At 55.6% G+C, this 21,783-nt stretch overlaps 2 protein-coding genes and 1 long non-coding RNA gene across 3 annotated transcripts; 1 reads left to right on the forward strand and 2 right to left on the reverse strand.

Annotated features, from left to right (window-relative positions):
• Positions 1-759: 759 nt before the first annotated feature.
• Positions 760-4,160, reverse strand: LGALS1 (galectin 1). The gene is made up of 4 exons (XM_025460573.3): positions 4,027-4,160; positions 2,719-2,798; positions 1,206-1,377; positions 760-956 (listed from the first exon to the last, which is right to left on the reverse strand). The coding sequence occupies exons 1-4, from the start codon at positions 4,033-4,035 to the stop codon at positions 810-812; spliced, it is 408 nt and encodes a 135-aa protein (XP_025316358.1). The 5' UTR covers positions 4,036-4,160; the 3' UTR covers positions 760-809.
• Positions 4,040-14,007, forward strand: LOC125755919 (uncharacterized). The gene is made up of 2 exons (XR_007413474.1): positions 4,040-4,180; positions 13,727-14,007. It is a non-coding gene; the product is annotated as an uncharacterized LOC125755919 (long non-coding RNA).
• Positions 14,008-14,199: 192 nt separating this feature from the next.
• Positions 14,200-20,693, reverse strand: LOC112668355 (pyridoxal phosphatase). The gene is made up of 2 exons (XM_025460560.3): positions 20,087-20,693; positions 14,200-15,604 (listed from the first exon to the last, which is right to left on the reverse strand). The coding sequence occupies exons 1-2, from the start codon at positions 20,658-20,660 to the stop codon at positions 15,288-15,290; spliced, it is 891 nt and encodes a 296-aa protein (XP_025316345.1). The 5' UTR covers positions 20,661-20,693; the 3' UTR covers positions 14,200-15,287.
• Positions 20,694-21,783: the final 1,090 nt, after the last annotated feature.

Here is a 21,783-nt window from a genome sequence, read left to right on the forward strand (position 1 = left end):
GTGGCCTTTAGGCTCCAGCACTGGGGTACATGGCCTGGAGCCCCCAAGCTGGGCTGCCCCACAGACTCAGCAGGGCCTGGTACAGACCAGGGAGTCGAGTCATCGTGCAGGACTGTTTTCCTCCCTGTGCGGACTGGGGTGAGGACATCTCCCGTGGTAGTTCAGCCCAGACAGAAGCCACCACCCACCGAGCATTTGCCACCTGCCAGGCATTGAACTTGTCCTGCTTCTCACATCTCACGTGATCTTCATGACAACCCTGATATACAACGTGCTATCACCACCTCCCCTTGTATCTAGGTGCATAAAGCAAGGCTCAAGAGGTCAGTTAACAGGTCACACAGCTCGTGACCCCACACTGAACCAGATTTCTTTCTGGCTCATGAGAGTAAAGGAGCGGAGCCGCAGAGATTCTTCGCTGCACTCCCTCTGTGCTGCTGGATATGGGGCGTGAATTGGTCCCTCCTGGCCTCTTTCCCCCTGGTTTCATTGACTCGTCATGTTTTGAGCACCTGCTGTATGCTGGGGCTCCCCAGGTTGGGAGCTGATTGAGGGCTTTGACCGGGTTTATCAATCACCAGTCCCCTCCCATGTACTGAGCTCCCTGTTGGGCCCTGGGGAGTCAGGGGAAGATGTCCCTGGCCCTTAGGAGGCGTGCACTGAGGAAGCAAATGGAAGTGAAGGAAGACGGAGCCTAGGGGAGTTGGTGGCAACCTCCTCTTCCACTGCCCCAACCCAGACACACACAGGAGGCAGGGAGAGGGGGAGCAGAGGCAGCTGCCTTTATTAGGGGCCACGGGCCGGCGCCTTTAGTCAAAAGCCAGGCACTTGATCTTCATGTCACCATCAGCTGCCAGGTAGCTGATGGCCTCCAGGTTGAGGCGGTTGGGGAACTTGAAGGTGTATCCATCTGGCAGCTTGATGGTCAAGTCAGCCTGGTCGAAGGAGATGCACACCTAGGGGGCAAGGACAGCAAGTAGCTCAGACCCTGAAGCAGGAGCCTACGCTCTGCACTCACAGAGCGGGCCCTGTGGGGAGAGGGCTGGTGCTCACTGGCCTCCCTGGCCTGGAGACAGCAGGGGAAGGGAGGGAGAGGACAGGGAGGGGAACGGAGGGAGGGTGGGGAGGGGGCACCTAGGACTCTAGCCACTAATAACCCAGCTCCGCCCCAGCCCAGCACCCCAGCATCCTGTGTCCCAGCCCACCTCTGTGACAGTCCCGGGCTGGAAGGGGAAGGCGGACTCTCGAAGCTCCTCGCCCCAGGCCCCGCCATCCTTGCTGTTACACACAATGGTGTTGACGTCGCCATGGGCTTCAAAGCGAGGGTTGAAGTGCAGGCACAGGTTGTCCCCGTCTTTGCCCAGGTTCAGCACGAAGCTGGAGAGGAGCAGGGGGTACTGAGGCCTCCTCAGCCAGCTGCAGCCCCCCGAGACCACCCAGCCGGGGCCACCCAGAGTGCACCATGACCTTGCCAGCTGGGGGACTCAGTGCGGAGGTAAGAGACCAGACCGGAGCTCTAGTTCTGGCCTAGCTGCCTCCTTGCTGTGTGACCTCAAGCAAGTCCCCGCCCTTCTCTGGGCCTCAGTCTCCTCATCTGCACAGTGGGGGCTGCATGAGAGTGATCTCTAAGGGTCTTGCTGTGCTGACAGCCAAGACTCTTGCAGACATTAGTTGGTGTCCCTTTGGGCAAGGATGGAGACTCCCCTACAAGGTGACCTTTGGGAGGGCTAGGGTCCTCGTATATCTCTGTACTCCTAGTGCCCAGCATGATGACACACGGTACGTGCTCAGTAAACACCATGATCATCGTCATCATCAAAAAGAGCATCCAGGACACCTGGGTGGCTCAGCAGTTGAGCGTCTGCCTTGGGCTCAGGGCGCGTGATTCTGGGGTCCTGGGATGGAGTCCTGCATTGGGCTCCCTGCAGGGAGCCTGCTTCTCCCAATGCCTATGTCTCTGCTTCTCTCTGTGTGTCTCTCATGAATAAATAAATAAAATCTTAAAAAAAATAAAAGACAATCATACATTTGCTGAGTGGAGAGCAGAGCAGTACGTACCTCGTACCTCGGAAGGTTTGGTAAGCATGATAAGGATAGTGCACATGAAGTGTGCGGCTCTTTCTAATGTCAGCTGGTCATCATCATGGTCACTGAGAGATCCAGCATCTCACTTCCTCCACACAACCACCTCCCCCCTCGGTGAAGTGATAACAGACTGAATGAAGCTCAGGGCGGTGGCTTGACTGGTCCAAGGTCACCATGGCTGCTGAGGACCTAGGCAGCCTGCTGAGTGAATGATGAGTGAAGAAGGCCCAGAAGGGATGAAAGGCTGAGTGAGTGAAGAGCGCAGGACCCAGGTTCCAGGGACCTCCGAGGGCCGAGGGCCGGCAGCCGGGTGCCCCCCATTCCCTCTCCCGGCCCCCCCGCGGCCTGGGCTCCCGCCTACAGTGGGGGCAGGGCCAGCCAAGGTAGATGAGGAGGCCGCAGCTGGTTTAGTTTAGGAGGCTCCAGCAGGGAGGGATGGGGGCGACTCTAATGGGGGCGTCCAGACCCCGCAGAGGAAGTGACTCACCCCAAGACGCCATGGCCTTAACCCCCTCGCCGCCGGAGGGGAGGCGGGGCCTGGCCAGCCACGCCCCTGCCCGACGCGGATCGGACCCCGGGGCTCGCAACCCCGCGCCCCTGCCGCCCGCCGCCTCCCCACCTTCACCCCCTCACCTCTTGGCTTCGGGGACCACCTCGCATTGCACTCTGAGGCACTGCCCAGGTTTGAGACTCAGATTGCTGGCGACCAGACCCTGCAGAGACGGGACCGCAGCCAGCCGGGTTAGGGGACGCGGTGGCGGGGGTGGGGTGGGGTGGGTGGGGCCGGGGGTCGTCCCCGCCCCGGACCATCTGACCCCGCCCGCTAGAAGCCAGGGGAACCCGGCCCAAGTTCTAGATTCCCTCTGGGTGGTCCTGGGCAAGTCGCTGCTCCCAACCGGGTCCATTTCCCATCTGTAACACCGCTGAGGTTGTAGAAGCCAAGATCTGCAAGTTTCTGCGATTCAGCTCGGGGATTTTGGATTCAGAGGGGTCTGGGAGGTGGGAGGTGGGAAGTTATGCTCTATCCCTTCATTTGATAGATGGAAAGAAGCAGATTGACACTGCGACTTAGGTGGCAAAGGAAGGTGCATGGGAGGGTCTGCCCTTCTGCTGGAGAGGAAGGGGCGGGGGGCTGTGCAGAGGGGCGCAGGGGCTGGGGAGGAGACCCCAAGGGGCACGGAAGGGACAGTGAGTGGGCGGCCAAGGGCCCGAGTCAGCAGCCTGGCTGGCTGGGCAAGAGCATGATTGAGCGCAGAGCAAAACTGGTGTGAGTGGTTCCTTCTGCCAGAAACTTGAACCGTTTCCCTCGGGGCCTGCGGAAGATTCTTGCCTCCTCTCCTCCTTAGCACTCACAGCATCTCCCCGCAGGGGGAATGTGCGCGTGGGGGAGGGGAGTACCCAGCCCCCACCTAGCTCGCTGGACGGAACCACCCTCCGCCCACTAACCCAGGCAAGCGCCCTCCCAGGCGGCCTGTCTCAGATCCTGGCGACTTTTCAGACCTCTCTAGAGCAGAGATGACTCGGCCCTGGCCCAGTGACTGGGGACAGCTGCAGGGGGGAGGGGACGGGAGGCTCTCCGGGGTGAAGCGGGGTGGGGGGAGGAAAGCGGCCTGAGAGTCATCAGAGTGCTTCCCCACCCCGCCAGTCGGCCACACCCTTGTCACTCCCGCTTATCAGAGGGCTGCAAAACGTCAAACTTTGACAGAAAAAACTGCTGTTAGATCCTGGAGGAATTCAGATAATCCTGAGCCAGAGACGACCTTGGGAGGCCACGGCGCCCACTCCCATTTTACAGACGCGGCCACTGAGGCCCAGAAAGAAGGACTTGTTCGAAGCCACGCCCCGGGAACTGGAACCCAGATCCTCATCTGCCCCCACTCTGCCCCTGGCTGTCTGTCCCCACGCCATCCCTGGGCTTCGTGGCGGGGTCCCCACACTCACACAAGCCATGATTGAGGACCGGAGGATGTTCCCGCGGGCTGGAGCACCAGCTGTCTCAAGACTCTTCGCGAGAGGTGGGCCTCCGGGCCGCTCCCACCCTTTTAACGGGACCTGACTCCGCTGGGTCCCGCCCCCCCCGGAAGCCCAACCAATTGTAAGTCAGCACAGGGCTGGGGGCCCTCTGGGGGCGGGGTCAACGGGTTGGTGAAGCGGCTCTGGAGCAGAGGTGACCAATCAGAGGAGCAAAGCCCCTTCTTTAACCCTGCCCCCCGCCCGGGGCCAGGCTCCACCTCCCATTCTCCTTCATCCCTCCCCACCCCCCACCAAAAAATTATGCTGTGGCAGGGCCTGGGGGGAGCCAGTGGAAAATAGTTTGAGGATGAGTTAGGCACAAGAATTGGCGGGAAAGGGGCCTGGGGCCAGCAGGCCGAGCTCAGGGGTACCCAGAGAAGATGACTGAGGGCTGAGGGGACACAGGGACCTTCAGGGGATTAGAACTGGGGTTGGCAGGCTGCTCCCTGCAGGGGCCAGGGCGTGGCCTGAGCTGCAGGCCTCTGCGGAGCGCCCAGGAGCATTAACCACAAGGCCCTGGCCCCACCCGGGCCTCCCCCGGAAGCAGGGATTGTCGCTGCTGCTCACTCCTCACTAGACCTAAAGAAAGACTGGGCCAGGTGCCAGGCCTGAGGCTGCCAATGGGGCTCAGGCCTCAGGCTCAGGCCCCATGCCTCAGGCCTGCTGAGGGGCCTGCTGGGGATCCTCCCAGAGCTCCTGCCTGAAAGCCTCTGGCCTGATCAAGTCAGGCCTGAGCGGGGCCCAGTGGGGGTTGGGGGCCCCACTCGGTGTCCCCCTCCTTTCCACTCTCTAAACATGTCTCTCTCCAAGACTATGGACAGCCTTTCCTTTTCCTGCTGGTTAGCAAATATTTTACTGAGCATCTACTATGTGCCTGTCCTGAGCTAACCTGTGAGGATTCAGAGAGGGACCCCCATCGAGTCCCTGCTCTCAGTAGCCCACTGCTGGGCCAGGACCTGACTAATTAGCACGATCCAGGTTCTAAGGGAAGTCATGAACAAGCACCGTGGTGCTATGGAGACTGTCCAGAATGTGGACTTTTTTTCTTAAGATCTTATTTATTTGAGAGAGAGGATGAGTCTGGGGAGGGGCAGAGGGAGAGGGTGAAGCAGATTCCCTGCTGAGCAGTGAGCCAGACATGGGGCTTGATCCCAGGACCCTGGGATTATGACTGGAGCTGGAGTCAGATGCTCAACCGACTGAGCCATCCAGGTGTCCCAGTAGGTAGGTCTTGCAGAATGCGTGAAGAAGGAGGGCCTGGCACTCCAGCATGAGCAAAGGCTCAGATGTGAGAAAGCACAGGTCTGGGTAACAGTGAACATCTGGGCATGGCTAGAGTTTCAGGTATGTTGGAGAAAGATGGGGCATGAGACTGGAAAGCCAACAGTATCTGGATCAGGAAGGGCCTCATTAAGGGGCGGGAGCCATAGAAGGTTATAGGGAAGGTGAGTATTGAGGACAGATACGGACTGCAGGGAAGATCACTGTAGCAAGAGTTGAGGGTGGGTTAGAGGGGTGCTCACTTCATACAAAGGAAGTAGGAGGAGAGGGGGTGTGGGGAGCACCGGCCAAGGTGGGGCACGTACTAGGAGAGTCGTCACCAGCACCTCCTCCACGCTATCGTCTCCTTTCTGAAATTGTCGGCACTGAAGGGGGAGGAAGACTGGACTAGGAGTGACTCACATCTGGAGGCCAGGTCCTCCACGGCCCCCCACCCCACCTTCTTCCAGATGACTGGAGCCCACCCTGGCACAGGAGGAGTGGCCAGGAGTGCCTGGGCCTTCCTCCAGGAGGCTGGGCTGCCCCATCTCTGAGCCCCTCATCCCTTCCTCCAAGACCAAGCCTCCAGGAGGCTGGGCTGCCCCATCTCTGAGCCCCTCATCCCTTCCTCTAAGACCAAACCTCAGAAACCAACCGCAGCTGCTTCATTTTTTCCTCTAGGGCCTCCCCTAAACCTCAACCTAGGAGGGGTGGGTGGAGCCATCCCACTGCCTTTCCTTTGTGCCTCCCCTCCAAGCACCACCAACACCCTCTGCCTGGTCCAGGAGTGGGGGCATTTGAGGAGTCCTGCCCGAGGAGCATGGGTGCTTTAGGCATGGTCCTTTGCCTGCTGGCATCATGTGGGTCCGGCTGGCCGTCCCAGCCCAGCAGTCGGGCTCTCGGGGCCTGGAGAGCTGCTCCTTCCTGCTTCCCCCGGCCTGGAAGACAGGCCCAGCATCAGGACGTGTATGCTGTTGACCAGGGGCTGCTTTATTCTCCAGGGTCTGGCCCCCTGAGGGCTGGTAGGGAGGTGGCCTGAGTGGTGAACAGGCCTCCAGAGAGGCCCCTTTGGGAGTCCAGGGAGTTGGATTCCATCAGCCCTGCCATGCCATCTCCAAGTAGGTCTCCCGATGGGGAGCTGAAGGCCTGCTCCCCTAGGCTAGTACAGGGTGGAATTCACGTCTGTTGTACTAAATAGATGACTATTTTTTCCCCAACCTCAGAAGGTTTGGGCTTCCCTCTTGTGTCATTTCCTAGGTTGAGCTTACCTTCCTGGGGTCCACGCTGCCCCGGGGGTGGGGGGTCTTCCTCTCACCCCTACCTACCTCATCCCCACCAGGCCCCTCCTGCCTGCGCTGGGGCAGGGGGTTTCTCCAGCTTCCAGCGTCCACTGGAACAGGGACTGTGGGTGTCCGGGGTGGCGGCAGGGACAAGGTGCCCTATGTGTACCCCACCCCCTTTCAGTCCTCAGGGCCTCCTAGGCCACTTATCAGTCAGGCCCTGTGCCCGCAGCCTTTGCTTTCACACATTATCTCATTCCATCTACACTTCCCCTGGCCTCATGGAGGCCCTGTGCCCGCAGCCTTTGCTTTCACACATTATCTCATTCCATCTACACTTCCCCTGGCACGGCAGAGAAGCTGCTCTGGGCACTGAAAGGAACCTGATGTTAGAATCCGGAGGGGAGGCAAGTCTGAATTTGGGGTCTGCCTGGCTGTAACTGTGGCCAAGGTCCTTGACCTCTCTGAACCTGTTCCCAGGCCTGGAATATTACCATTCACTTACGGTTGGAGGATTCCAGAAGTGATGGATGGGCGGGGGGGGTTGGGGGGGGGTGCTCTCAGCATCGGTTCTCTCATGCACACCCCGAAGGCCAGGCCTCCCCAGCCCCACCCTGAGACTCTCCTCCTCCATCATTGCCCTGCAGCAGAGGCAGCAGGCTCCCTGGAACTCCTCCATCCTACAGGCTGGACATTGGCTGCTGTGGTAAGAAATGAGCTCAGCACCTCTGGAGAGGGGATCCAGGCCCTTCCCAGCCTGCCCGCTCCTGCCCTGTCCTGCCCACGGGAAGGCTGTGCCTCCTCCAGCTGGCAGTGGCTGGGAAGGCTGCTGAGCCCCCTGAAACACTATCCACATCCCTCAGCCAAGCTGGCTGGCCCAGCTGGGGACAGTGGGGAGTGATCAGGGCCAGCTCCAAGTGTCCTACATGTCAGAGCAGCAAAGGACCCCAGAAATTCTGCAACGGACCTGCTCCCTCATCTAGTGATGCAGAAACTACCCAAAGCGGGATCCCTGGGTGGCGCAACGGTTTGGCGCCTGCCTTTGGCCCAGGGCGTGATCCTGGAGACCCGGGATCGAATCCCACGTCGGGCTCCCGGCATGGAGCCTGCTTCTCCCTCTGCCTGTGTCTCTGCCTCTCTCTCTCTGTGTGACTATCATAAATAAATAAAAATTAAAAAACAAAACAACAACAAAAAAAAACTACCCAAGGGGCTGGCCCTTGGCCAAGGTCACACAGGGAGCAAGGGCTGGCGAGCCTTCTATCTGCTGAGCCAAGGAAAGAATACCATGGTCCTGGGATACCTGGACCTCAGAAAAACCAATCTTTTCCTCCCACTCCATGAAGGGTAGAAAGGACTGGGGTGGGGGGAATGCCCCCCTCAACCTCAGGCACTCTGCCAACCCCCACTTACCTTGCACATCTGTTTTTACCTCCCTGCCTTTGCTGTGCTGTTCCATCTGTGCGGACAGCCACGTCCCCAAACACATGGACTTCCTACCTGGTGTCTGTCCGTCTTCTGATTACAGGCATCACTCACCTTTGGGGAGCTACCCCTTCTCTCATATAAGGTCTGGGTGACCTCCAGACCCTGCCATTCATTAGCCCATTAGGGCTCAGGTGCAAGTCTTTTAATTTTTGTAATGTGTGTGGTTTTTTTTTTTTTTTAAATTTTAAGATTTTATTTATTTATTTATTCATGAAAGACACAGAGAGAGAGAGGCAGAGACACAGGCAGAGGGAGAAGCAGGCTCCTCGCAGGAAGTTCGATTCGGGACTCGGTTTTGGAACTCCGCCCTGGGCTGAAGGTGGCACCAAACTGCTGAGCCACCTGGGCTGCCCCCACTGAGCTACCTGGGCTGCCCTAATGTGTGTGTGTGTGTGTGTGTGTGTGTGTGTGTGTGTTTCTTGTAAATGACATAGAATTACTTTTTAAATAATTTTTTTAAAGATTTTATTTATTTATTCATGAGAGACACAGAGAGAGGCAGAGGGAGAAGCAGGCCCCGTGCAGGGAGCCCGACATGGGACTCGATCATGGGACTCCAGGATCATGCCCTGAGCTGAAGTGGGGTGCTAAACCGCTGAGCCACCCAGGAATCCCGTTTTTTGTTTTTTTGGACTTTTTTTAATTCAATTTGCCAACATACAGTATAACACCCAGTGCTCATCCCCTCAAGTGCCCTCCTTAGTGCTCATCACCCAGTCACTCCATCCCCCAACCCTCTTTCATGGCTTGTCTTCCTCTGTATTTTCCTCCACTCAGTTTCCCTTCTAGAAGCTGAGAGCTTTTTAAGAGCTTATAAAGTATTTGAGGTCTGAAGCAAAAAATATATTGGCTCCAAAATGCCAGAACTGCAAAGCTGAAATTAATCAGCATTTACTACTCTACTCAGGTTTAAAGCCTGGTAGTCATAAAAGTGGAAACATTTGAAAACAATTTTCTAGGGTTGCATTCTCTTATTTCAAAAGGGTGTCCAAGTCTTCCAAGAAGTTAGTCACTCCTACCTTAGAGCCCCAGAGCCACATGATGTCTCAAACAAACATACAGGGGCTGCTGGGTGGCTCAGCCCGTTAAGCATCAGACTCCTGATCTCAGCTCAGGTCTTGATCTCAGGTCGTGAGTTCAAGCCCCAAGTTGGGTTCCTCATGGGGCATGGGCCCTACTTGAAAAAAAATAAAAAATAAAACAAGTGCATAAAAATACTCTGAAAATGTATAGCAAAAAAGCCCCCATATATTTAATGTGGGACTTCCGGGAAATGGGTGCATTTGAATGTTTTCTATAAGGTGCCTGGGCCTATATCAGGAGAGGTTTTTTTTTAAATTTTTTTTTTTATACTTATCAGGAGAGGTTTTGATGGTAACAGAAAACTCAAAGCAAACTGCTTTATTTATTTATTTTTTGCTTTATTTACTTTGTAAAGATTTTATTTATTTATTCATGAGAGAGAAGTAGAGACATAGGCAGAGGGAGAAACAGGCTCTATGCAAGGAGCCCGACATGGGACTCGATCCCGGGACTCCAGTATCATGCCCTGGGCAGAAGGCAGCACTACACTGCTGAGCCACCTGGGCTGCCCACAAACTGCTTTAAAATTAAGGGAAACTTGGGGATCCCTGGGTGGCGCAGCGGTTTGGCGTCTGCCTTTGGCCCAGGGCGCGATCCTGGAGACCCGGGATCGAATCCCACATCAGGATCCCGGTGCATGGAGCCTGCTTCTCCCTCTGCCTATGTCTCTGCCTCTCTCTCTCTCTGTGACTATCATTAATAAAAAATTGAAAAAAAATTAAGGGAAACTTTCACATAACAAGTCTGGAACGAGGAGGTTTCCATGGCCATTAATTCAGTGGCTCAATTAAATCATCAAAGGGCTGGGTTCTTGTATGATTGTGGAGTATGGCCATGGAGACAGTCCTTGTTCTTCCACGTGGTCATAATCCATGATTAGTCCTTACTCCTAGGAGAGACGAGCTAAAGGATTTCGAGTGAACGGTCTTGACATCTGCAAAGTACTCTCGAATGAGTCAGTGACAAAATGCAAATATTTATAAAGGGTGAATAAGCAAATTGGACGACTGGGAATCCAGGTGCATGGCATATGGGTGTTCATTACGCCATTCCTGCAGCTTTTCTGTGGTTTGAAACTTTTCTAAACTAACAGTTGGAGAGTGTGAGATAAGAAATGTATACCTGGCCTCTGCCCCCTGTTCCTAGCATCTTTTGTCCTAATATTTGGTCTTTTTTTTTTTTTAAGATTTTATTCATTTATTCATGAGAGACACAGAAAGAGAGTGAGAGAGAGAGAGAGGGAGAGGCAGAGACAGAGGCTGAGAGAGAAGCAGGCTCCATGCAGGGGGCCTGACGTGGGACTCAATCTCAGGACTCCAGGATCATGCCCTGGGCTGAAGGCAGGCGCCAAACCACTGAGCCACTCAGGGATCCCCTAATATTTGGTCTTTGACTCAACCTGACACAAGATATCCTAAATCCCTTGGAAGTTCCTGGGTTATGGGTGAGCCCCTGGATAGCTTCTGGGTGGGGGCTGGTCACCAGAAAGATCAAGCGCTGGTTAGAAGCTTGAACTTTCAGCCCTACCCCTCATTCTCCAATGAGGGAATGGGCCGAAGATTGAGTTATGATTGATCATGTCTATGTGATGAAGTCTCAAAAAAAAAAAAAAAAACCCTAAACGTATAGGGTATGGAGTTTCTGGGTTGGTGAACACATGTACACGCTGGGAGGGTGACACACCCTAACTCCATGGGGACAGAAGCTCCTGACTTGGGACCCTTCTGGACCTTGCTCTATGCATTTCTTCATTCAGCTGTTCATCTCTATCCTTCATTTCATTTATTATATAAAAAACCAGTAAATATAAATGTTTCCCTGAGTTTTGTGAGCTGTTACAGGAAATGATGGAGTCTGAGAAGGGGGCTTTGGGAACCTCCAATTTATAGCCAGTTGGTCAGAAGCACAGGTGGTGACACCTGGGACTTGCGAGTGGCATCTGAAGGGGGGTGGGCAGGGAGTCTTGTGGGGCTGAGCCCTTAACCCTGTGGGGCCTGCACTAACTCTAGGTAATGCCAGATTTGAGTTATAGGACACTCAGTTGGTGTCTGCATAAAGCTACAGACTTGCTTGGTGCAGAAAACCCACACATTTGGTGTCAGAAGTGTTCTGTGGGCTGAGGAAACAAGTTTTCCCTTTTAGTTGGTGTCAGAGAAGTGGGATTTGCTGGAACTGCCCAGGCTCATGGAAACATGTGGTTTGGGAAGAGAAAGGAAAGGGCAGAGAAGAGGAACCTTTGATGCTCGGGTGACCACGTCACCACGTGGCGGCTGTGCTGTACTCAGTTAACTAATGGTAGCAGTGATGTTATTTAGAGATGGCTCCAGCTCCTGGGGACTTACTTTACTGGATACATAAGGCCACAGATACCCTCCCCTGGTTATGGTTATCTGTAATAGCTAAAATGAAATCAAGAGAGTGCTGGGTGGGCCTTAGTGCCAGAGAAAGCTCAGATTTCAAGGAGTCTGAGCTGTAGCCACCAGCCTCAAAGCCACCTCCATAGGAAAAAATGATGTCAAGTCAAAAGAAAGTCCCTCTAAGGCCTCTGGTCACCAAGAGTGGAATCAGGGGGCGGGGGGACAGGGGAGACAAAACCAGGAAACTATTGAAAACCAGGGAGTAGAGTGGGACGGAGTTGTTTCATTTTACAGATTGGTGTCATCAGCTTCCCAAAACATTAACTGGGAATCCAGGTGAAGGACATAGGGGTGTTTATTGTGCTGCTCTTGAACGTTTTCTGCCAGTTTTAAACTTTTCTGAATTAAAAGTTGGGGAAGGGGCACCTGGCTGGCTCAGTTGGTAGAGCATGGGAATCTTGACCTTGGATTTGTGAGTTTGAGTCCCACTTTGGAAAGTGTAGAGATTCCTTAAAAATAAGATCTTAAAAAAAAGTTATTTTTTAAAGTTTGAGGAAACAGCCCCAAGTTCTTCCCATGCTCTGCCACCTGAAGCAGTCATGAAGTGAAGTATATTGGGTCAGCCTTAGGATCACAGAATGGCTGCAATGCAGCTTCCACATCCAAAGCCCAGAAGAATGCTTCCCTCCTCCATTCACGGCCTTTAAAAATGAGGCAAACCTTCCCAGAATCTCTCCCAACAGACCTCTCCAGGTGTCTTTTTTTTTTTTTTTTAGTTATTTGAGAGAGAAGACAGAACACAAGTGGGGGTGGGGTGGGGAGGGGGAGAGGGAGAAGCAGGCTCCCCACTGAGCAGGGAGCCCATCCCAGGACCCCGGCACCATGACCTGAGCAGAAGGCAGACACTTGACTGAGCCACTCAGGCACCCCTCTCACCACATGGTCAGAAGCATATCGCAAGACTATGGCTAAACCAATCACTAGACTGGGAAATCAAATAACCTTGATTGGTTTAGACTCAAGCTTTAAACCAATCAAGAGAGACTGAGATGCCTCCCCCTTCTGATTCACATGCCACCAGGTTCTACTTCTCTCAGGGAAATCTGGTTTCAGTCCACAGGTTAGATGGGGAGTGGCTGCTAGGACCAGAGTGAGGCCAGAGAGGAGGGCACTCACTCCTCCACGGAGCACATGACCCAGTGTGGCCAAGAGCTCTGCTCTATCCCCTTGGGCACAGGTTCTTTTTTTAAATTTTTTATTTATTTATGATAGTCACAGAGAGAGAGAGAGAGAGAGAGAGAGAGAGAGAGAAAGGCAGAGACATAGGCAGAGGGAGAAGCAGGCTCCATGCACCAGGAGCCTGATGTGGGATTCGATCCCAGATCTCCAGGATCGTGCCCTGGGCCAAAGGCAGGCACCAAACCGCTGCGCCACCCAGGGATCCCCCTGGGCACAGGTTCTGAGATGGGCTTGTGACCTAGGCTGGGCCCACCAGAGTCAGCCTCGCGGGTGTGGGTCAGATGAGGCAGCGCCAGCAAGAGGGATACACCTGGAGATGGCTGGACCAGCTCACAGAGTGAGGGGACAGGAGCAGCCAATGAACTAAATCCCTCGTGCCTTTGCCAGGCTGAGCAGAGTTCCTATCACAGCCAGAAATCTCTAAGAGTGAAAATATGACTTCATGAAGCAGCCAGGCTCAGTCAAGCACTCCCTCTTGGCAGGAGGAAGCACACTGGAGAGCATCTCCCAGACCTCAGTCCCACCCCTCATCTGACATGGGAGGAAAGAGGTTGAGCAGGAAGGCCTGGTGCAAACTTCTGCCCAGTAAATCAGTGACAGGCCTGGAACAGCCATGGCATCTTCCCAGGGGGCCACCCTCAGCCAGCTCACAGAAGGGCAGCTGGTCACAACTGCATCCCGGGTGTGAGGGGTGCCCAAAAGGGGGCTGGGGGGGGGGCCACAGCATCTCACCTGAGCTCCAGGAGAGCCAGGACCTATTTCCCCTTCAGTCTTGACAGAGTGGGGGTTGCAGGCTCCTAGAATCAGCCAACACAAGCTCAAATCCTGCCTCAGGAGATCATGCTTTGTGGATGCCCACCATTGCGTAAGTGCACACTGCATTTCTGGAGTATCATTTCTCTTTTTTTCTTTTTTAAATAGCGGGGCTTGGACTCATGACCCTGAGATCAGACCAGAGCTGAGATCAAGACCTAAGGAGAGATCAAGACTAGATGAGAGATCAAGACCCAAGGAAAGATGAAGACCGGAGCCGAGATCAGGACTGGAGGAAAGACCAAGACCATGGCCGAGATCCAATCAAATCTTAACTGACTGAGCCCCCCAGATGCACCCTAACACTGCATTTCTGATCCTCATTCCCCAAGTGGTAAAATGGGGAATGAGTAATATAAGCTTGCTGTTTTCTGAAGGACTGGAACAAACTGGCATCTAAATACTCAGCAAGGCATCAGGTGCCATCCGGTTAAGGTAGTACCTCACACAAAGTGCTCTGGAACCGGGGTGGGTCATCCCAGGTGGGGGAAGGGTGCAGTGGGCCAGTTCTGTGGAGACCAGGCTTAGGCAGGGGGTCCTCCTCCCACCCCACGGCCCACACAGACTTGGACCCACACAGACACACTCCACTCGCACTTTATTAAGCACGGGAGGACTGATTACAACAGAGGTGGAGGTGGTGGGAAGGCCCAGCCCCCGCCCCCACCATCACTGGCACACCATAAGAAACAAATAAATAAATAAATAGCTGGGGTGGGCATGGGGGACAGGTGGCACAGCAATCACTTGACAGCACAGGGAGGGACACAAAGCCCCGCCCTCCCGAGCTGCGGCCACCATTAACACTGGCCGGGTACCACGATCAGGGAAGGGTGGGGTTCTCAACTACAGAAGCCCCCAGAGCCACCGCGTGGCCCCCCTAGATCACAATCTTTATGGAGGAGGGGTGTCTTCAGCACTTGAACCCTTACTTATTGACAGGCATCAGGACCCCTAGCTGCTCTGGTCAGATCCAGACTGTCCAGAGGCCACCGTCTCTCAGGCTTCTGGATTGTTCTTTTTAGGATCTAAGAGTCCAATGAGTCCTTATTACCTGGTGTCCTGATTAGGTCTCCTCAGGACCCAGGACATGAAAGTGTCATTTTCACATAGCCTTCTGATTGGCCCACTTTGGCTCCAGAACCTCAAAGGGTCGTTATCACTTTAGGTTCCCAGTGAGACCCTTTCGGACAGACCCATCAATGAGTCAACTCTCACTTAGCCTTCTGATTGGTCCATCCAGGGTTGGTGGTTACCTAGGCCTCTGATTGGCCAACGGGAGCCCAAGGCCAGGGCTCCAGGAGCAAGTATAACTCTAGAGACCCCCCGCCCCCCAGGGATTGGGTAAGAGATTAAGTGTTCAGGGTTGGGGGAAATCTTCAGTGTGGCAGCAAAGCCCAGACTTCAGGGAGGTCACAGGGCAGGAAATAAGGCCACCTGGGCTGGATCAGGCCAGGGTGAACTGGTAGGGGAAGGGGACAGCTTCTGGAAGAGCAGAGTGCCCAGCCACCACTGGGAGGGAATGTGAGGGCCCTAAAACCTTCTGTGGGTCCCAACCCCACCAGGCTGCAGAAAATGGGCCCAGGGAGCTGGCCGCTCTTGGCCCATCGCCTCCATCTATGGGATCAGGGGTGGGGAGGGGTGGGGCTGCAGTGCCGGTCAGGTGGGCTCAGTCCTCCAACCCTTCCATCAAGTCCGCGATGCTCTCCACATAGTAATGGGGCACGAGGTCGTGCTGGCCAGACGCCAGGTAGGCCTGGGCCTCCTCCAGGCGGGAGACACCCGTGAGCGTGAGCAGCGTGGTCATGCCACAGCGGTGGCCGAAGAGGATGTCGGTCTCCAGGCGGTCGCCCACCATGAGCGTGCGGGCAGGGTCCACGCTGAAGTGCTCGGTGATACACTCGAACATGTAAGGGCTGGGCTTGCCCACCACCAGGGCCTGGCGGCCCGAGGCTGTCTCCACTGCAGCAGCCAGGCTCCCGGTGCCTGCAGGGAGATGGGAGACGCGGTCAGTGCCAAGTGGCAGCAGGGGAGATAGCCAGGCTCAGACGCTGACTTCCAGGGAGGCAGCTTGGCATGGGGGTTAGATTAGGCACTGAAATGAGTTAAAAGTCTTCCAGGGCTTAGGTGTAGTGCTTAAGAATACAGACTCTGCAGCCAGATGCAGATTCAGACTCCATCATCTCTACCCTTCTCATGCTGGCCATTTCAGCTCTCTGTACCTCAGTTTCCCCATCTCAAACATGGCAGCGTGGGGGCTGAATGAGCCACGCTGGGTGTAACTGAGCCTGGCTCAGTCAGTCCTGCCCGAGGTTTACTATTTTACCCTGGCAGCTGTGTGCCCTCGGGCAAGCCGCTTGACCTCTCTGTTTCCTTGGACTCACTGGAAAAGGCGGATCCGGGTAATGCCTACCTTCAAAGGGGTGCTGTGGGCACCGCAGGGGCAAGTGCTTTGGAAACAGACTTAATAGACAGCAATTGTGGTTACTGCTGCAAGAATGTGGGCTCCGGCAGCTGAAAGTGGCACAGCCCTCTCAGAACGCAGCAGGGCACAGAAATGTTCGCGCCTTAGCCCCAGTCAGCCTCGGCCGGCTAAGTGATCACAGGGAGAGAATTCAAGCTGGAGACAAAAAGCTACATGCTTAAAGATGTCCGTGGCCGCTGAAACTATAATAAGCAAAAGTGGGACCGCGCCCAAGTATTTAATAATAGGAAGGCTGTTTAGAAAAGGACAGTCCTGACTCTCAGCCCAGTACCATCCTGCCCCACACAAGGAGTCCACTGTGTCCGACCCACAGGCACGTCTTTGTGTCGCAAGGTTCTGCCTTCACATTAATGTCTCTGAACAAATGATGATGATAATCACAATTTACTAAGCACATTCTAAAGTGCCAGGGGCTGTGCTGGATGCTCACGGAAGCCCATTTGACAGATGAAAAAGCTGATGCTCAGTGACATTAAGTAACTTATCCAGGGCTGCACAGCTTAACAATGGCAGATAAAGGTATGCGTTTGGGTGGATCTGACCCAGTCGCGTGTGGGGCCAGCTTATACTGGCTTGGGAGTGCTGAAAGTTTCATTTTCAGGAATTTTGTGAGCTCGTTGTTAAAGCCACTATGAAAGGTCAACCCTTATAAACTTATGGTCACAATACGTTTAAAACAAAGGTGATACATTCTCAAGACCCATTACTTCCTAATTATTTTACCATTATCTATGTTCTGGAGATTATTTACATCTATAATGATGGAAATACTATAAAATGGTGTGCACACATCTTCCCAACTCCGCATTCAGTGACTTAATGTTGGAACGCCTGAAACTGGCCATGGTGGGAGTATTTACACCACGGAGACTGGAAAATGGTATAAATCAAGCTCCCCCCCACCCCCAGCTATAAACATTTGTCAATACACCACCGGGCAGATCCCCAAATGCTCTTGGCCTTGTCTTCCTTCACAGCGGAGTTAATTCCGAGTAGTTAAGCCAAAGTTAAAGGAAATAAAGCGGGCACAGACAGCAAGAATCCTCAGCCCAGCCCGCCCCCAGGCGAGGAGGAACTTGCCCAGTGTCACGGGATCAGGGCCCAGCTGACCCAGAGCAACACCACTGGGAAGTTCTCTGACACCTGACCTAGAGCTTGCTTGCTTGTTTTCTTGATAACTGGGTTGGGAAGGAAAGCTATTTGCCTTGTTGGTTAGAAATTCTTTCCAGGATGGGAAGGGCTCAACTGAGTCAGCCCAAAGTGATTTTCTCCCCTCAAGAATGGTCTCAGCTGTGTCAGCAATTTCCTCTCCCACCAGGAGAGAGCCGATCACCCTCAGCCCCCCAGGTCCCACTTTATCCACTCAGCTAGTATTTACTGAGGCCCAACTACACACCAGGCGCTCTGCTAGACCCTGGGCACAGAGCAGTAATGGCAACAAGGACCCCTACCCCAGCGGAGTGAGCATCCTAGTCCGGGAGTCTATGAACATAGCTCTGTCCTCAGACCACCACTAGGCCACTTCATTTAACATCCTGTAATCCAAGGCTGTCCCACAGTTTGGTGGTGACATATTCCTAAGACAGCAAGCATTCCGATTTGCCAGTTCAAGTGGCTGCCATGTGGCAAGATGGTAAACACACAGTTTAGGAGACCCACAGGGGAAGGGGAAGGAGAAACTGGGGGGAGAGACTTGCATTATTTCAGATTTTTATGCATATTGGGGCCTTTATTAATATTGTTATACCGCTGTTTCAAAGCCACATGATTCAGTTGTGTACAAGCATGACAGCCCCGTTGTAGCTAAGCCTCTGCCTCCCCCTCCAGGTTGTGAGAAAGATCGACAGGGTCCTCGCGACACAGCCAGGCGGGGTGGGGCCCGGAGATGGAAGTGGCAGGCACAGGCAGGACACAGCCTCTCCCCAGCTCCTCCAACCACCCTTCCTGAGTTCTAGGGGCCTTTATTATTATTTTTTTAAAGATTTTATTTATTTACTGATGAGAGACACAGAGAGAGGCAGAGACAGAGGCAGAGGGAGAAGCAGGCTCCCTGTGGGAAGCCTGATGCAGGACTTGATCCCAAGACCCCGGGGTCACAACCTGAGCCGAAGGCAGACACTCAACCACTGAGCCACCTAGGTGCCCCCCTAGGGGGCCTTTAACCCACAGCCCTAACCGGAACTTTGAAGCCTCCAGGACGAAACTCACTTTTCATAGCATGGCCCAGGACAGGCAGGAGCTGCCATAGGCGGAAGCCCTGACCAGAGCCCTCATCGCGGATTTATGGGAAAACTGAAACACGCAGCAAGTAGGTCTACAACAAAGCGTGAACAGAACAGCCTAGAACTGTAGATTCCCCACCTGGAATTGGTTCTGCCGTGGCCCACACCCTGTTCCACAGTTCATCCCCTACTGTTCTGTCCTGCAGGATGCCTCCTCCAGGAAGCCTTCCCAGATCCCTTCGGCTCTAGGCACTCCCTGCCACCCCATCACAATACTGCCTATTCCTCAATCGATATCACTCCCCCCCCCATTTGGTATCAATGACAGTCTAAATCAGTGGCTGCAAGGAGGGAGTAATGGATCTGTCTCTGCCCTCAGCCTACTGACTGGGGTCCTGATTTGTCCACACACACAGTTCGCTACTGCCACCATCTGCTCTTGACTAACTCATACCCTCCAAGATGTAGGAGCCTCCACCTGCCCCTGCCTCCCCTGAGGGCCCAGATACCCACATGACAGCAGTAAGGGTGCCCTGGATATGGTTGGGGGCGGCCACAAGAGCCAAGTGCAGGTGCTCCTGCTCTCGGGCAGTTCAACTCCCCTCTCTTAGCCTGTTTGTTTTGTTTTTTTTTTTAATTTTTATTTATTTATGATAGTCACAGAGAGAGAGAGAGAGAGAGAGAGAGAGAGAGGGGCAGAGACATAGGCAGAGGGAGAAGCAGGATCCATGCACCGGGAGCCCGACGTGGGATTCGATCCGGGGTCTCCAGGATCACGCCCTGGGCCAAAGGCAGGCGCCAAACCGCTGCGCCACCCAGGGATCCCAGCCTCAGTTTCTTTAACTGAGAAATGGGACAGCTCCATAGTAATTTAGAAACTAAGTAAGGGGCAGCCCGGTGGCTCAGTGGTTTAGTGCCGCCTTTGGCCCAGGGCCTGATCCTGGAGACCCGGGATCGAGTCCCATGTCGGGCTTCCTGCGTGGAGCCTGCTTCTCCCTCTGCCTGTGTCTCTCATGAATAAATAAATAAAATCTTAAAAAAAAAAAAAAGATACTAAGTAAGAACAAATAGCAGGGCACTTCATAAAGCTCTGTAATAACACGAGAGGGCTCTGGATACAGCCCGCACCAGTCGAGCACCCACCGTGTGCCAGGCAGTCACCCCGATCATTCTTCCCTGGGAGGAAACTGGCATGGTGAGCCTTCCCATTTTACAAGCAGGGGACAGTGATGCTCTGCCGTTATGTAACTTAAAGATAATGGAGCCCTGGAGCTGGAACTGGAACTCAGGTCAAACTCCATCCGCCTCCTATGCTCCCGGCACACCTGCCTGCCAGCGGCGGCTGCCAGCGGCGTCCCAACCGCCCAGCAGGGGGGACGATCCTTCCAGGCGGTGTTTCCAACCCTCGGACCTCACCCCTGATTGGCAAATGGGACGAAACGGCAGGAGTCCCCGAGGCGGGTTCGGGAAGGCCAGGGCTGGGTGTCCGCCTGCAACCCTCGGGACCACAAGGGGCCTCAGTTTCCTCCTCTGTCAGACGGGGACCCTACTACTGCCCCTCAAGCGGTGGCAGTTTCAAGAATTACCAGACGTGGCCGTGAAGAGCTCGCCGGGGCTCCTGCAGGGCGGGCCCCGCCCTCGCATCTCCCCGGGTGCCCCCGTCACCCCGAGACACCCCTTCCTCGCCCCTCTGCCCGGGGCGGGGCGGGGCGAGCGCGGGTCGCCACCCCACCTCGTTTCCCCCGCCAGCCCCGCGCTCACCGGGGGTCCGGCTGCCGTCGCTGAGCGGGTGCCACGGGTCGCGGTCGGTGGCCACGAGCAGGCAGTCGGGGTCGCGCAGGTGCGCGCACGCCTCGCTCAGCTTGGCGAAGGAGAAGTGCTCGTCGTAGCCCACGAGCACGGCGCGCACGCGCGGGGCCGCGCCCGGGTCCTCGCCGGGGTCCCCCGCCAGGCGCAGCCCCGCGGCGCGCAGCTCGGCGCGCAGCCCCTCGCCGCCCAGCACGAACACGGCGCCCGGCGCGGCCGGCGGCCGGAGCAGGCGCTGGCGCAGCAGGCGCGCGGCGCACAGCGCGGAGCTGAAGACCTGCTCGGCGCGCAGGCCCCCGAAGCCGAGGCGCGCGAAGCGGAGAGCCAGCTCGGGCCGCGCGCGCCGGCTGTTGTTGCTCACGAACAGCGCCGCCTTGCCGGCCCGCGCCAGCCGCTCCAGCAGCTCCGGGGCGCCCGGCACGGCGCGCTCGCCGTTCCAGAGCACCCCGTCGCAGTCGAACAGGACCCCCTGCGTCCGGCCCAGCACGTCGCGCAGGGCCGCGCCGCGCAGCCGCTCGCAGCGCGCCATGCAGCCGGCCGGCCGCCCGCACGCCCGCAGCCCGCGCCGCGGCGCTCTCCCTCGGCGGGCACGGCGCGCTCGCCCGCAGCCCGCCCTGTTCCCCGCAGCGGCCAATCGGCGCGCCGGAAGGGCCAGGGGGCGGGGCCACGGCCGGCCCGCGGGCCAATGGGAGCAGGAACCTCGGGGAGCGGCGCGGCCTCGAGCTAACCGAGCCGGGAGAAAAGGGTGAATCGCGGCGGCCGCCGAGGGGAGGGGACCAATGAAGATCTAGCCTGGCCCTGCACCGCTGCCCTAGCCCTGCGGAGCTTCAACCCCGACTAGCCAATGAGAGGAGCTTCAACCCGACTAGCCAATGAGAGGACGGCCTGACGTTCTTCTAGCCAATGAGAGGACGGCCTGACGTTCTTCTCGGCCAGTAAAGAGTTACGGAGAGAAAATCTGGAGCGAATAGCAGCCTTGCGTTCCGCAGCCAATCAGGAGCTGAGGAGGGCTGGTTGCTAGGAGGAAAACAGATGCTCAGGGACTTGCCGCCTTTGGGTCAAACCTCGTTGCCCTCTGAACCGGGGACGCTCCAGTTCCGAGCAGAGTCCTGAGAAGCGTGTCGGTTTGATAGCGGAGACGCACATGGTGTCTCCTCGAGCGCCGGGGCCCCTGGCCTAGACCAGTCCTTCTCCGCGCGGGCTTGGAGAGTCCCCTGGGGAACTTACGTTTTGAGATTTGATTTACATACAAGGAGGATGCGCAGATCTTGAATGTACGGCTCGATGACTTTGACAAATGCTTTTTAAAAATACCAAAGTGTGGCTGCACCCCAGAGATTCTGATTTAATAGTTTGGGGGCAGGGCTGACATATTTCGGGTTTTTGTTTTTTAATTACACAAGGCCAGGGTGGAGAGGCACTGGGGCACAGAGGCCAGAGGCAGAGGCACTCTGCGGCCAGAGGCAGCCTGCACTCAAGCACCCTGGGGAGGGAAGGAGCCGCAGCAACAGTAGCCAGTTGCCCAGGGCAGCCATGGGGTGACTTGGCTGCCTAGGTCCCCGCCTGGGGAGGCACGTGTCACAATTCCAAGTTGTCTGCGAACCTCTGAGAAGGCATTGAAGAGTTGACCTCCAGGAGCAACTAGAGCTCCA

This window comes from Canis lupus, chromosome 10 (genome assembly GCF_003254725.2).
Source record: "Canis lupus dingo isolate Sandy chromosome 10, ASM325472v2, whole genome shotgun sequence".
Taxonomy (NCBI): domain Eukaryota; kingdom Metazoa; phylum Chordata; class Mammalia; order Carnivora; family Canidae; genus Canis; species Canis lupus.